We start from the raw sequence: 15,474 nt of genomic DNA, 5'->3' as shown, positions 1-15,474 counted from the left end.
CGAACCCGACAAGCTCATGGCCAGCTGGGGCAGGAGCGATGGGAATCTAATAAGTCTCTCCATCGCGACCCCAGCAGGTCACGATAGTGGGCAGCTCTGGCCATCCTACTCCCCGCCTCGTCTGGGAGCCTCTCCTGTCATGGGCCTGAGTCGACCAGGATCTACCCACTCTCTCCGCTGCGGCTGCAGGTCTGTCCCTCTCACCCCTACGAGTGCCGGTCAGAGGCGGCATGAGATATGTCTGGATGAAGACAGTGTAGTCGCCGTCAAGTCTGAAGAGGTCGGCGTCCCAACCTATCGTGAAATCCATCATCTCTTGTGGGGTGTACCTTTCTGTAATCCTCATGTGTGTGGGAGGCGGCATCGGAACCACTGGCTTGGGCAAACCGAGGCTCTGTCACAGGAAGCGCTCCCCCAAGAACCACGCTTGACAGACCGGGTCCTCAAGCAAAACCCAGAATCGGGACGTCTCCCAAGCATCGGTAAACTGATCACTGACCCCGACAGGCATCACTGCCCACGGTTGCCAGGTGATCTACAAATAACGAATGTACAGGTTACTAGCTGCCATTAGAGATGCAATGTTAATCTGAAGTAGAACTGAAATGACTGTAAGGTTTGAACTACCTCTGCTGCGGCTACAGTATCGAAATATCGGCGGAAGAATGAGAAAGACTCTCGGGGCCTCCGCTGGCATCTCATGTCGTAGCTGTGTGAATACAGGGACCATGGGAGGTGTCTCCACCTCCGGCTCTGAGGCAAGCCTTGAGAAGTAGGCATGTACCCATAGCTGGGGAATGTAAAAGGGTAACAGTGAGTGTATGTCGAACAAATACAAATAAAGCAGGGATCAGATGATATGCAGTGCATTGTGCAGTGTGAGCAGTGTACAGATGATGTAAAGTAGTAGGCAATGTGTGCAATGTGCAATGTACGGAGAACAGGTAATGTGAAACGAAAATGTAAAGCAGAAGGGAAGGACATACCTCCCAAGCCCTCCAGTATCCTCCCAGTAGGTGCCCGCTCCGTGCGAGAGGAGGAGCTCATGTATCCATGTGGCGAGGCTGGCGCTACCCCAGTCATAGTAACGAACCTGGGACAGGTCCACCAAGGCACTCAAGAGGTAGAGCCCGACGGTGTTCGCCCGGTTGGCGAAGAGAGTAGTGCCAAACAAAAACATGAGGAATCCCCGGGCGTAGTACTCGGTCTCCTCGCGGGTCGTTGGTGTCTCCCCTCTGAAGTACTCTGCGAACCATGAATACCGCACCATCCCTGGTCGAGAGAGGGGTGGGCGAGTCCCCAGCATGTAAATCTGAGCAGCATCCCACTCGCCCATATCTGTATCATAAGGGATCGGATGACCCCTTACCTCTATGCTGGTGAGCATAGAGAAGTCAAAGGGAGTCATTGTCATCTCCCTTGCTGTAGAGAAATGGAAGGAGTCGGTGGTATCCCACCACCTCTCTACTAAAGCGCCTAGGAGAGGCCAGCTGGCAGTGAGACGTGACAGTCCCATGCAGAATGCACCGAAACCAGCCTCGTCGACGATGTGACAGACGGCGTCAGGCAGCTCCATATACTAGTCCCGTGTAGCAATGGTCCCATAGCCTCGAAAAGCATGTGAATCTCCCTGTAAGCAGGATAAACAGATGCAAGGCAGTGTCAAACTTTGATACAGTGTGTGAAGGTGTTCAGAATAAACAGAGAATACAGTGTGCATGTGTGATTGGTTTGAATAGCTGAAGAGCAATATGAATGCGATCTACGTTGCGAAAAGTAAAGAGGAAGTGTATACGTCAGAGGCGTCGTGGGATGAGTGTGACTCCGGCTTGCGTAGCAGGAGGTCCTTCGGTGCACCTCACTCGAATCTCCTGAACTGACGAATGCCGTCAGGAGGCAACATGTGTACCTCAGGGTCATACGTTGCCGGATCAAATGGTCGAATGCCTAGCGGCAAAGGCTCAAACTCGAGATCCATCTCCATCCCCGGAGGAGCTCCGCCATGTGGAATGTCATCCCCCATCTCGAGAAGGATGGGAAAATGGTCGAAAATGAGGAAAATGGGCAGGAAGGCCAAAAGTCAACAAAAAGTCAACTCTGAGGGATGAAAAATGGAAGAAAATGTCAAAGCTCAGAAGAGGGCACAGAAATCAAGGGTGACTTGGGGGAAACAAACCCCAAATGATGGAAATCAAAGAAGAGATACCGAAAACACGTTTCAATCGATTCAAAACGTTGAGAACAACGAGGGTTTTACAAATCAGATGTTTGTAGGATGTCCAAAAACACGTTTGAAGCTCAAATCGAAGGGAGGAAAGTGATCTAGAGAAAGAGGAGAAGATTTTGGCAAGGGGAAAGTGAAAAAATAGGGTTTGGCACCTTATATTAAAAGACCCGTGGCAAAATGGCAAAATTGCCCTGAATCTGCCATTCTTGGTTGACCGGCCAAATTGTTGGCCGACTGACCAAATGTTTGGCCGATGGACTTGTTTTGTGGCCGATTGGTGGCCGATGGCTCCCTATGGTGGCCGACGGACCCCCAATACTCTTCTTTGGGATTGTTTTGTTTACTTGTGCCCTCATCTCTCAAGAAAGTGCAAGAAAATATGCTTTTGAGCTCAAGCGGTCTCCGTGAAAGCTCCGAATTGTGCTTCCAGTGCGCGGCACTCAATACAAACAAAGTGTATCCTTTTTTGTATCCTTTCGTATATCGTAAGATCGATGAATCGTCTTTGAATATGTTGCATTAGCGTATTTTTTCATGTATGCAAGACTTGTGTTGTTATGCACCTTTTCACTCCTGCATAGAATATGCCCTTCTCATTTGAACATGCTATTGATGTTGCATTGAATAATGCATTGTTGTCGTTTTTCATAGCATACGTATGCCGTGTTGCATTGTATGGAACATACCCTTATGTTCGCATAGAATATGCATGTCATGTTGTATTGCATTGTGCGTGCCCTTACATTTGCATAAAAGTTGTTCGTACCTGTTGCATTGTGCATGCATTCGGTGTTGCCTAAAACACGCTCCATGTTATGCTTTTATTTTGTTTTTTGGTATAATGTGCATGAACATACCTTCCTACGCATTGTATCATGGTTATTGATGTTGCATTGAATATGCATTTGTATTGCATTGTACTTGTCGAAGTTTCTTCCTTGTGCAGGCACGATATTGGATATACGATTCATTCAAAGCTGGTGCAACCAGACGATATTGTACGTACGGTTCAATTCAGGGACTCCAGGTAAGTTTATTCCTGTCCTTTGAACACCTTGTTCCGCACCTTGTTCCGGTCAAAAGCTTTCGGCTACACCCGGTGCTTACACCGTATTCCGTTGGTTAGAAACACCCGGGTACGCTCGGTGTTTACACTGACACCTTGGTTAGAAGCATTTGGACCGTGTGTCCGATGCTTATACCACCTCGTTGGTTAGAGACATTGGGGTCGTGTGCCCAATATCTATACCCTTTTGGTTAGAAACACTCGGGTGCGCCCGGTGCTTATACCTCCACCTTGGTTAGAAGCGTTTGGACCGTGTGCCCGACGCTTATACCTCCCCCTTGGTTAGAAGCATTGGGTCGTGTACCCGATGTTTATACCACCCTCCTAGTTGCGAGTGTTTGGACCGCATGCCCGATGTTTATGCCACCCTCCTGGTTACGAGCGTTTGGACCGTGTGCCCGACGTTTATACCACCTCTTTGATTAGAAACATTGGAATGTGCTCCGAAGTTTATACCACTCTTCGGTGTGTGCACCGCTCCCTTCCCTCTCTTGCGTGTGATACGCTAAGAGGTGTCTCCCTTCCCTCTCTTGCGTGTGATACGCTAAGAGGTGTCTCCCTTCTCTCTCTTGCGTGTGATACGCTGAGAGGTGTTTCCCTGCCCTCTCTTGCATGCGATACGCTAATAGGTGTCTCCATTCCCTCTCTTGCGTGTGATACACTGAGAGGTGCCTCCCTTTCCTCTCTTGCTTGTGATACGCTGAGAGGTGTTTCCCTTCCCTCTTTTGCGTATGATACGCTAAGAGGTGTCTCCCTTCCCTCTCTTGCATGTGATACGCTGAGAGCTGCTTCTCTTCCCTCTCTCACGTGTGATACGCTGAGAGGTGTTTCCCTTCCCTCTCTTGCGTGTGATATGCTGAGAGGTGATTCACTTCCCCCTCTCGCGTGTGATACGCTAAGAGGTGTTTCGTTTGAGACTTCGGGTATTTTCGATAGTCACTTTTAGCCTTTCCTGTGTGAGGCGCAGCGAAGATTACATAATTTTCTTGCATCCTTTCTGTGTGAAATGCGATTTGACTTAAGATTCTCGCGCGTGGCATGTTTATTTACGTACTTTTTCTCATGAGTGAGATTGTTGTATTTGTTGGTTTGCATAAAATGTCGTATTTTCTTTGCATAATTCTTGCATTTAAATGCTTGATTACAGCCCTTTTTGCATGATCGTAAGTTATACTCTTGCATCTTGCATGTCATTTGCATTTTGCCCTGGCCTGTGGGCATATCCATGTATTTTTATCTTGTTTGTTTGTCCAAGTCTTCAGCCTTGTCAAAAATGGATCGTCTCTGGGCTTTGACATTCACTCCCGTAATTTCAAGACTTCCGAGTTCTGTCAAAGAGGGGCAACTATAGACACCCCATTTTGACCGTCCTCAAGACTTGGACGTCATCGTTTGAACACTCGATGATCATCCATGTCCGTGTTCATTTTGAGTTCCTGAAGGTCTCAGCTATGTGCCTTGCCTTGGAGCCTCTCAACTTGTCTGTTTTGTGCTTGGTTATGGACCAAGGGCTTGTAGTTTTGCTTCTGGGGGAAGAAGGTGGCCTCTCGACCAGCCCTACAACCCATCGGCTAGGGATTATGTCCATCGGCCATCAGTGGTGGCCGGTCGGCTTTGTTAATGGCCGGTCGGCCATTGATAATGGCCGGAGGCCTTTATTGTGCTTTTTCAGATATTTTGTGTGCCAGCTATTGGTCACTGAAGCCATCCTCCATACACGTGTATGGAGGGATGGAAACAAGCTTTTAGTTTGTCAAGCAAGCTTTTGCTTGCTTTGTCTATATAAGGGGAGGTCCCTCTCCCTTTTCAGGGGTTCAGAATTTTGAGAAGCAAAAATTCTCTCTCTCTCTCTCTCTCTCTCTCTCTATATATATATATATATACATATATATATTGTGCTTAAAAGTGTATTTTCTTCATATATTTGCACTAGAACACCTAGTCAAACACCACTACCTTGTTGCTGAGGTGCTTAAGGGTCTTATTCGGGCTGTTGAAGGTTGGTTGTTGGCTCAGAAGTTGTTGTCTTGCGATTGTTCTTCAAGGGTAAGCTTCTTTCCCTTCTAAGCTTGTTTTTGTACATTAGTTTAGGCCACCTTTGCATGCTGTTTTGGCCTAGTTGTCAACTACAAAAACCTCTACTTTTAAAGTGTTAAAAATGTTGGTTTGAGTCCTTGTTGGAGTTAGGGGTGGTCCATCTCTTTTCATCGCTTATTTGCTAAGCTTTGTGCCATCCTTTAAAGCTCTTGAAACAACCTTGTTTTGGCCTTTAAACCACTAAATTCTAGAGGAATTTCAGTGGTGGAAAGGTGGTCTTGAGGTCCAAAATGGAAGGGGGTGGTCCCCTCTCCTTATGTCTTGTTTGCATGTGTTGATGGCCTACCAAGTGAGCATGTGTTTCTCCCTTTCTGAAGCTTAGTTCAAGCATGTTTTTGTGACTTTTTGGACCTACTCTAACTTTGTTTTTGGCTGGTTTGGCCACTTGTTGCTTATATCTTACACTTGTAGTGTAATCTTGCTTAATAGCCTTGAATGCCTAATAAGTTAGTCCATCATTTTAGCTTGTGTTAGCTCTACCTCAGCATGTTTTTGCCATTATTTTAACATTCTTTAGCTCTGTTTTGAGTGGTCTTGGCCATGTGAGACTTGTTGTGCATGGTTGTAGTGTAAAGACCCTTGACTAGCTTTGAGTTTCAAAGTCCCTAGCATGCTTTGTTTGAGTTGTTTGCATGCCTTAGCCTTATTTCTCACATGATTTTAGTGTATATAGCATGGTCATATTCTCACATATTCCACTATTTCATAGCTTTTGTGAGTTGTGCCTTATGTCTTATTTGTGAGTCAACATGCAAGCTTGTTTCTCTTGCTTTTTGTGCCTAAGTTTCAGCATGATTAGGCCACTGTTTTGGCATGATGTAGCTCTGTTTTGAGTTGGTTTGATCATTTGAGCATTGTATTGCATGTGTCTAGTGTTGTGTTCTTCCCTAGTTTCATTGTATTTGGCCCTTTGCATGTTATACATGAAGTGTTTACATGTTATTTGCATTGTTTGTGTTTGGATCAGACGTTAATCCAAACACAAGAAATGTGAGACATTTCATACTTGAAGTGATGAAACATGTCATATTTATTAGTCGTCATCCCCCTTGATTGTGCATGATAGAGTGGAGGCACTTGAGTCTTATGTACGCATTCACTAAGCTTGTATAAGCTTGGTACTTTGGCTACCATGCATTGAAAAGGCTTTCTTGGTAGCTTAAGAGCCAAGTGCCACACTCCTTTGAGCTTGAGATATGATAAGGAGGGTGGCCGTACAGACATTTCCTTGCAAATACATTGTCATGCCTATGTTTGCTCTCTGTTGCAGCAAAATGAGGAAATACAGGTAAGCAGTGGCCGACTGGCCACCAGTACTGGCCGACCGGCCATCAAATATGCCGACCGGCCATCAGTGTGTTGCTAAGATCAAACAGAAGCAATCTGGAGATTGGCACAATTTTCAGAGGTTTGAAGATGTGCAAACAAAGGCATCTAGAGGCAAGGCAATGGATTTTCGGGAGGAAGCAATCGAGCATGCATACCTCCTTCGCCCGCGAGGCCATCCTTATCGGTTTGTTAGCTAGATGTAGTTAATTACATGTGATGTGATTAATTTAGCTTAGTTCATGTTGTAACATTCTAATTAGTTTAGATTAGCTAGTTATTCAATCTCATTTGTTTTGTAATAATTAATTAGCTAAGTTAGTTAATGAGTTGTTTTGTAATAAGTAGCTTAGCTTAGCGTAGCTAGTTAGCTTATTTATTTGGACCCTCCGTCACGAGGGCGCGTTGTTATAATAAGTGTGCGTGTGTGTGTGTGCATGTCTCCCAATCCCATTTCTTTCTCCCTTTTACGTAACCGCTTTCGATGGTTAGTTTTAGGGACGTTTTGATTAGCATACCTTATGCTTGCATGTTTGCATCATTCATTTGTACTGCATGCACTGGGCTCGGCGCATCATTCAAATTGCATTATATTTCAATACCTATTTGAATACGTGTTATCAATTGTTTCATTCATATGCCATTTTAGGTAGCCGAGACTATTTAGTTGCATTATTGAATGTGTTGCATTAGGCATCTTGTATAGTTAAGATCATGCATGATTTCTAATTAGCTTTTGTTTTGGCTCGGAGTACACTGTAAGTGTTTACGCTTTAGCATACTTGCATGAGTGTGAGTGTTGCCATGATAGCATGCTTGCCATGAGGCTATTTGCTTATATGTTTAACTGCTTGAATGCCTGTGGGTGAAGTCTTGATTGCCTGAATTGAAACAATTCATCAAATATGAGTTTTAAGCCCACTTTGCGGAGTGGCAAAATCATGTTTTCAAGCCCCACTTGTGGGTGGCGAATCCGCGCTTTAGCCTACTTGCAGATAGCACTTTCAAACCATTTTTGAAAAACAAACATGAGTTGTTTTGTTCCAATTCTCGTGATTGAGTCTATACTTGTATGCTATGCGCATCACGTAGTAAAGTTCAGCTAATAACCGGAATAAGAACACAGGTGTTTATAAAACAACATATCATGCTTAGTAGAGGCCGATCCTTTGATCGGGCGAGCGAGGGTGCTCATTGTATGACCTTTCCCTCTCGTACCCAAGTTCTTGAGCCGAGACAACTTTGATGATGACGGACACGTGGCCTTCGGCACGAGTCAGGGTTTCCTAAATTTCCCAAAACAAAATATTTAGGTGGCGACTCTGTAATCTGGCAAAGCAGCCTATGTTTGGCGCTTTTTCATTCAAAATTGATTTTTCAACACCAATTGCCGGATTTGAACTCTTTAGTGTTTATCAATATCACATTGCACTTTGTGAGATTAGATTCAGAACCATAATGGGAGTCCGAACTGTAGTAAGACCAAATTCATGCCCTCTTCGAAAGGGGGGCGCACAAAGAATGTCAGGTCTACAGACATTAATTCGAACATAAGGAAAATGGAACATTTCATACTCAAAAGTGATGAAATGTGGCACTTTTCTTGGTCACCGTTGCCCTTGATCATGCATGATAGGGTGATGGTCCTTTTGGTCTTGTCTTTGCATTCATTGATCTTGCACAATTGCTTTCACAAGCTATCATGCAATAAAATTGCTTGATTGATGGTTTGTGAACCAAAACTTGTCCCTCCTTTGATTTCGCCATGAAAAGGAGAGGCAAAGTGTGCAAACAACCCTTAAGAAATGCTCTGTTTTGCTTTGTTTTCTTCTCTGTTGCAGCAAGGAAGCTCAGACCATTAGTGGCCTACAGCCATCAACAGTGGTCGACCGGCCACCAATGGTAGCCGACTGGCCCCCTGTCTGCCACCAATGAAATTTGCACAGTGTGTTCCTAAGGTGGAGTAGAGGTATTCTGGAAGTGGACAGCTTCTTTGGTGTTCAAATGTGAAAACAGCGATATGCAGCAGCAAGACAGTCCCTTTTCGGGTGAAAGCCAAGCACGTGCATAAGCCTCCCTTGCATTTTCAAAATTGCTTGTCGCTTAAATATCAAGCTTAGATGCATGTTATAATTAATTAGTTGTAGCTAGTTAAATATTGAGAATAATTAGTTAGTTTAGCTAGTTATTTGATTTTGGTTTGTAATAATTAGTTAACTAGAGTAGTTAATTAGTTTCAGTTTGTAATAGTTAGCTTAATTAGCGTAGCTAGTTAGTTAGCTTATTCATTCGGACCCTCCTTCGCCAGGGCGTAATGTTGTAATAAGTGTGTGTGCATGTGTATGTCTTCCAACCCCGCGTCTTTCTCCCTTTTATTTAATCGCTTTTGATGGTTAGATTAGGGACATGTTTCAAATTAGCATATCGCATGCTTGCATCCATTCATTTGTCTTGCATGCACCGCGGCTCGACGCATCATTCAAACTGCATTGCCTTTTCAAATACTTCTTTGAATACGTGTTTAATCGCATGTTGTTCAAGTTGTTTCATATTCCATATTAGTAGTCAAGCCTATTAATTGCATTATCGCATGTGTTGCATTAGGCATCTTGTATAGTTAGGACCATGCATCTTTCTAACTAGTTTTTGTTTTGGCTTGGAGTACTCAGTGAGTTTTATGCTTTAGCATACTTGCATAAGTGTGATTTCCATATTACCATGATTAGCATGCTAGCCATGAGGCTATGTGCTTAAATGCTAAACCGCATGAATGCCTGTGGATGAAGGCTTGTTGTTTGAATTGGAACGATTCAACGAATGTGCATTTTAAGCCCACTTTGTTGAGTGGCAAGTCATGTTCTAAGCCCACTATGTTTGGTGGCAAATCTGCATCTTTAAGCCCACTTGAGGTGGCAAATTTAAAACCATTTTCGCAAACAAACATGATTTGAATGGTTCCAAATTGAGCAAACTAGTCTATACTTACTTATGTGCATCACATAGTAAAGCTAGTTTAATAACTAGAACAAGAACACATAATGTTTATAAAAAATCAAATCATGATTAGTAGAGGCTGATCTTTTGATCGGGCGAGCATGGGTGCTTATTTCATGACTATCCCCTCTTGTACCCAAGTTCCCGAGCTGAGGCAACTTTGGTAATGACAGGCACGTGGTCTTTGGCATGAGTCAGGGTTTCCTAAATTTTCCCAAAAACAAAATATTTAGGTGGCGACGACTCAGTATCTAGCAATGTAATCCAATTTTGACATTATTTGATTTAAAATCAATTTTCCAAAAAGGTTTGCCAGATTTGGGCTCTTTGGTGTTTTTTAGTTTCACATTGCACTTGTGAGACTAGATTCAGAACCATGGGAGTTCGAACTGTGAGGCCTTTCTTTCAAACCTTCCAAATGACGGCGCGAAAAAAGGAGAGTCCACACATATTCAAACCAAATTTCAAACAAACATGAAATCAAAGGGCTTGTTTGGTTTGTATTTGAGAAACATGTTTTGAGATAAAAAGTACGAAAATTTGTTTGGTTTGGTTTTTTTTCAAAAGATGTTTTGAAAAATTATTTTGAGAGAGAGTTTTGAAAAAAGTGATTGATTTGATGTGTATAAGAGAGATTTGTTTGGAAAACTTGTAAACAAAACAAGTTTTGGAAAAAAGTTGAGAAAATTTGTTTAGTTTGATTACTTTTGAAAACTTATTTGTAGAGAATTTTTCCCAAAATTTTTTGAGAAACACAAATCAAACAAGGCCAAAGTGTTCCAATTTTTGCAAATTAGTCTATACTTGTGTGCGCATCACATAGTAAGTTAGCCTAATAATCAGAACAATAACATATAATGTAAATAAGAATCACAGCATGATTAGTAGAGGCCGATCTTTGATCGGGCGAATGGGTTGCTCAATTCATGACCTTCCCCTCTCATACCTAAGTTTCCGAGCCGAGGCAATCTTGGTGATGACAGACACGTGGCCTTTGGCACGAGTCATGGGTTTCCTAAATTTCCTAAAAATATTTAGAGAACTTAACTCGAACTTATGATATGGTATTTTATCTACACTTATGTGTTTCTTTGCATTTGTATTTGCATTTGTATTGGTGCGCCTAAGTCACAGTGCTTGCCATCTGCTATCCCTGAACGGTTTGCCAGAGGCTCGCTTGAAAAATCTTTCCAAAAGGCTGACCGATTGCGGGCTCTACCACGATGAGAACACAACCCTTGGATCTGGATTACCGCTGTACCGTTTGGTCCTCCTTTCACTTCTCGGTGTTAGGTGTGAGAGGTATATTAGGTAGTCTTGCTAAGATACCCTTTTTGCCCAATCGACCTAGCTGCATATCGGAAGCCATAGAGACTTGTCCAAACTAGGACAGGTTGCTCACTCGAATGCAGGAATTGTATAAAACCACTTGTTTTGCGTAGTGAATTCCTAGCTTCTGAAGAAATTAGGACAGGGTAACCCTACCCTATCATAGGGGTGTTTTGGCTCTCACTTGCTTGATATGTGCTTTTAGAGTGAAACTCTGCAAGAACATATGTGTCAGTTGCAAGTCTGGGTATCAGTTTTGAGGCAGAAATCAGTGTTGAGTATAGTTCTCCAGCTTATGATTACAACTGCGTGTTGTTTCTGTCTGAGCCAAGGTGCTGTGCGGTTTTTTATCTTTGTTTCTTTTTGCTTTATTTTCTTTTTTACAAGGTAGTCTTTCACCATTGCTTCAGACGATTCTGTTGCCCTCCAAGCACTCTGGACTTAAGTTAGAAGGATTTGCAAATCTAGGGATCTAGTCAGGGTAAAGCCAGTGTTTGTTTCACTCCCATTGGTTACTAGACGGAGGAGGATTCGGCAAAATTTGCCAATTCAGCAGTCACCTTTTGCTTCACATATGCCCAATCAGGCTCGGTCATCTACTTCTACTCTAGTCAGAGAGTATTCGCCAATTTTGATAGCTCTAAACCCTCCAGTCAGCATGGAAGATATGCTTCGTCAACTCCAACAGACTATTGAGAACATGTAGCTAGATGCTGCCCGGCAAGCTGAGAGACCACAGCCCGCCAAGCCGAGGTTGTAGCCCGCCAAACAGAGGTAATAGAAAAGCTTCAGCAACAGCAACCACAACCGACAGTAGCCTCCGCATCTCATGCACCCCCAGTAGGAATCCCGGTTCCAGGGGTCACAATTAATGTCCAAGAAAATACGGGCATTCAGGCAGATCCCATCCCACCTCAGACCTCCAAGGCACCGACTTTTCCGACAGAGATGTTGTTTGAATTCGAGGTTGACCCTGCTGCACTGAAAGTGAGCAAGCTGCAAAAACTCTTTAAACTGGCACAAGGCATGAATTCGATCCCTGATATTGAGGATGGCTATACTAATTCGACAGTGACGTTGCCAGATAGATTCAAGATGCCGCATATAGACTGGTTTGATGGTTTCGGGGATCCTATGGTCCATCCACGGCTATTTTCTGACATCCTACAACCCATGGGTCTCACCAGACTATAGAAGTTGTCGCTCTTTGGCCAAACCCTGTCGGGTATAGCGGCCATCTGGTTTACCAAGCTTGAAGACTCTGTGAAGAGAAACTGAGAGGAAATGGTCGAGGCCTTCATAGCGCAGTACTCCTACAATACTCAGATCGAGGTCACTACTCGTGATCTCGAAGTGACCCGCCAGGAGCCAAAGGAGGGCTTCTCAGATTTTGTGACCCGGTGGAGGGCCAAGGCCTTTATGATGACTATCCAGCCATCTGAAAAGGACCATATCAAAATGGTGGTTCGTAACTTGCAAGGAAGATTATTATAGAAGATGATAGTCTTGCCTTTGTCTACTTTTGCTGAGCTCCACGAAGTAGGGGTGCAAATTGAGGATGTAATGAAGTTGAGGCTGATAGGCAGTAAGAAGCAGCAACCCAAGAGGGCTTTCACACGTAGTTCCAATGCGATTACTAGCGGTAGTGCAGTTGCAAGGCCTTCATACGTGAATACTGTCACTACCACACCCAAGACTGCCAATTCTTTTGCCGGTACATCCAACCCAACCTCACAAACCTCCAACCATTAGGCTCGAGGCCAGAGGGTCTTCACACCGCTCTATATGTCCTTATCTATAGCCCTGAGGGTCCTGATCAAAAAAGGTCATCTGAAGCCGTTAGAACAATGCCCATTGCCCGATCTTCTCCCTCCTAAACATAACCCGGCCAAATATTGTGCTTTCCACCAATAGCATGGTCATGATACTGATCAGTGCTTTAGATTATGTCATGAGATTAAATATCTCATTGACAATAAGGTGATAGCGCCTCCCGAAAAGCCCAACGTCACTACAAATCCTCTCCCACTACATACTCCACCTCGGCAAATGAACCTCATCCATACACTGACCGTTCCTTACGACCCTAGTATATACATCACCCCCTCCCACCTACCTAAGCCGGCGTTGTTCATCCTTGAGTGCACAGATTTGTACATGATGGACACGTCCACATCCCAACCCAAACCTGTAGCGATGACCGTGGTAGATGGAGGCAGGGTAGCCTTGATAGAGAATGGAAATGTCAATTCAATGCCTGAGGGCTCTGTAGATTTATCTGAGGAGGAATACAACCCATGCCATTATATTGTGCCGACCAATCAGGCCAAACCAGAGGTGAAGTTCCCAACAAGAATAGAGGTCAGTGTGGTCTGGGAAGATGGCCCAAGCCAGGGATTAGATGACCTAGCCAACTTGGAGGAAGACATCAACAATCTGTAGTTCTTCGATGAGCAAGATTCGGGAGATGTGCACATTAACTGGTTCGATCTGAACGGGTTGACAGACAACTCTGGGTGGCTCAGTGACGAACCTGATGTGGATGACGGACTTCAACCAAAGCTGGAAGAGCCAAAAGCAGGAACTGCAACGAGGAGCGGAAGGGCCGAAAACAAGCGAAAATTACTGGAGAGCACCGGTATTAAGAATTTAGCTTAGGAATCTAGCATTGTTAGTACTGCTAATATGGAACAAGAAGCTGCACTGAAGCGGTTTGAACAGGAAAGAGATGAGAACAGTCAGAAAGCTGGAAAAGCCAAACACCCTATGGGGGATGACTATGATGTAAGAGTAATTACAATGGAACCGGAAAATTGCCTGTCGGTTGCCGGAGGAGTATGGTGGGAAGATAATGATCTGCATCTTGCCCACACTAACGAGGATTGGGGTCAAGACCTACGAGACGACACTTGGTACTTTGAGGAGGTGGATCATATGACTAAAAGCGGGCAGTACTTCAAGCCCCCACACTTAGACCAACCTGAAGCATCTAGAAATGACAAGGAGGTTGAAAAACAGAGAGAAAAATTGTTAGAGGAAAAGGCTGTGCTGAAACAGTTGAAGAAGATTCAAGCAGACAAATCTATCTGGGGGTTACTTATGGCCTTGCGAGTACACAGACAAGCTACACTATCGGTGATGGATAAAGCGAAGTTGTCCATCGATACAACTCCAGAACAACTAGTGGGACTTGTCTTCCCAGGAGGTGCTTCACCTACTTTTACCTTCTCGGATAAGGAATTGTTGTCTGAAAGCTCCGCACATAAAAAACTGATGTACATCTCAGTTAAGTGTAAAGAGAAGTGGGTGCCAGTTGTATTTGTTGACACTGGGTCTGTAATCAATGTTTGTCCGTCTCACACAGCCTATGTTATTGGCTTGAAGCGAACAAATTTTGTACCAACGGCCCAGGTGGTCTGGGCATATGACAACACAAGTAGAGAAGTGATGAGAACAGTACAAGTCAGAGTACAAGTTGGCCCGGCTTAACAGGATATTGAGTTTCACATCCTGGATGTTCCAGCTACTTTCAACTTGTTACTTGGACAACCCTGGTTGCACCAAGTAAAAGTTATTTCTTCCACCTTGCATCAAAGGCTGAAGTACCCTCTTGGAAAGGGGGTAGCCATTGTGTTTGGGAATTCTTCTATACATCCTCTGTCGGAGGTTACTACACCCATACTAGAAATTGTACATGGCGACGAGGATGTTTTCTTGTCTGGTTTTACCTTGGCTGAGGCCCGGGTGGTGCAGAATATCCTGGCTATCAATTAGGGCTTCTATGTCAGTGCCCAATCTGTGTACTTCATGAACAAGTTGCAGCACATGCCCGGAATGGGATTAGACGGAAGTGGCAAAAAAGTTGTCGTTGTATTGGCCGATGTGCCACATAACCCACATGCCTTTGGTCTTGGCTACACACCTACTAGAGAGGACTGGGTGAGGAAAGGGAAAGAAATGGCCAGAAGAGCCAGAGCAAAGCAAAGCGTGAAGCACTATGAGCTTGTGCACCGACCAATGCGGGGAACACTGAATGGCTATTTTGTTCAGGAGATGGAAGACTTCTCATTCTGTGGTTTCCCTGAACCTTGGTTTAACTCTGAGAAGCAGCGGGTTCCCGGCTTTGAGATTTTCTTCGACTTACAGCTGCAAAAGGGTGAAGCCACCAAGGAACAGACAGAATTAACTGCTGAGGCTGAACAAAACATAGAAAGTGAGTCCAACAGCAGCGAACTTGAGATAGGAGTAGCACTAGCATATCTTCTTTCGAATCCTCAGATCAACACAGAGAGCTTGGGAGATGACCTAACTGTTTCCATGATTAGAGACCAATCAGGTGTGGACCCTTCCGGTGGTATCTTGAATGCATCTGACGCACCATCCCTCATCTAGCAGTTCGAGAAGGGCTACCTGTCCACCAGCACTGAGTGAAGTA

The 15,474-nt window shown here is 44.3% G+C and overlaps 1 protein-coding gene across 1 annotated transcript; it reads right to left on the bottom strand.

Annotated features, from left to right (window-relative positions):
- Positions 1-397: 397 nt before the first annotated feature.
- Positions 398-1,576, bottom strand: LOC145799410 (protein MAINTENANCE OF MERISTEMS-like). Its single transcript, XM_082888988.1, has 3 exons — positions 987-1,576; positions 628-790; positions 398-535 (listed from the first exon to the last, which is right to left on the bottom strand). Exons 1-3 carry the CDS (start codon positions 1,574-1,576, stop codon positions 398-400), a joined length of 891 nt encoding a protein of 296 aa, XP_082745114.1.
- Positions 1,577-15,474: the final 13,898 nt, after the last annotated feature.

This window comes from Camellia sinensis, chromosome 9 (genome assembly GCF_055761805.1).
Source record: "Camellia sinensis isolate YWXY chromosome 9, ASM5576180v1, whole genome shotgun sequence".
NCBI lineage: Eukaryota > Viridiplantae > Streptophyta > Magnoliopsida > Ericales > Theaceae > Camellia > Camellia sinensis.
The sequence above is the reverse complement of the archived record's forward strand: the minus strand, read 5'-3'. Positions and strand labels throughout refer to the sequence as shown.

Bases quoted from the DNA above. Each gene is read 5' to 3' on its own strand.
- LOC145799410 (XM_082888988.1), bottom strand. From the start codon at position 1,576: ATGGAGCTGCCTGACGCCGTCTGTCACATCGTCGACGAGGCTGGTTTC. The intron at 791-986 runs GTATGTCCTTCC...TACATTCCCCAG, and splicing joins GATACTGGAGGGCTTGGGAG to CTATGGGTACATGCCTACTT. The intron at 536-627 runs GTAGTTCAAACC...CGTTATTTGTAG, and splicing joins ATACTGTAGCCGCAGCAGAG to ATCACCTGGCAACCGTGGGC.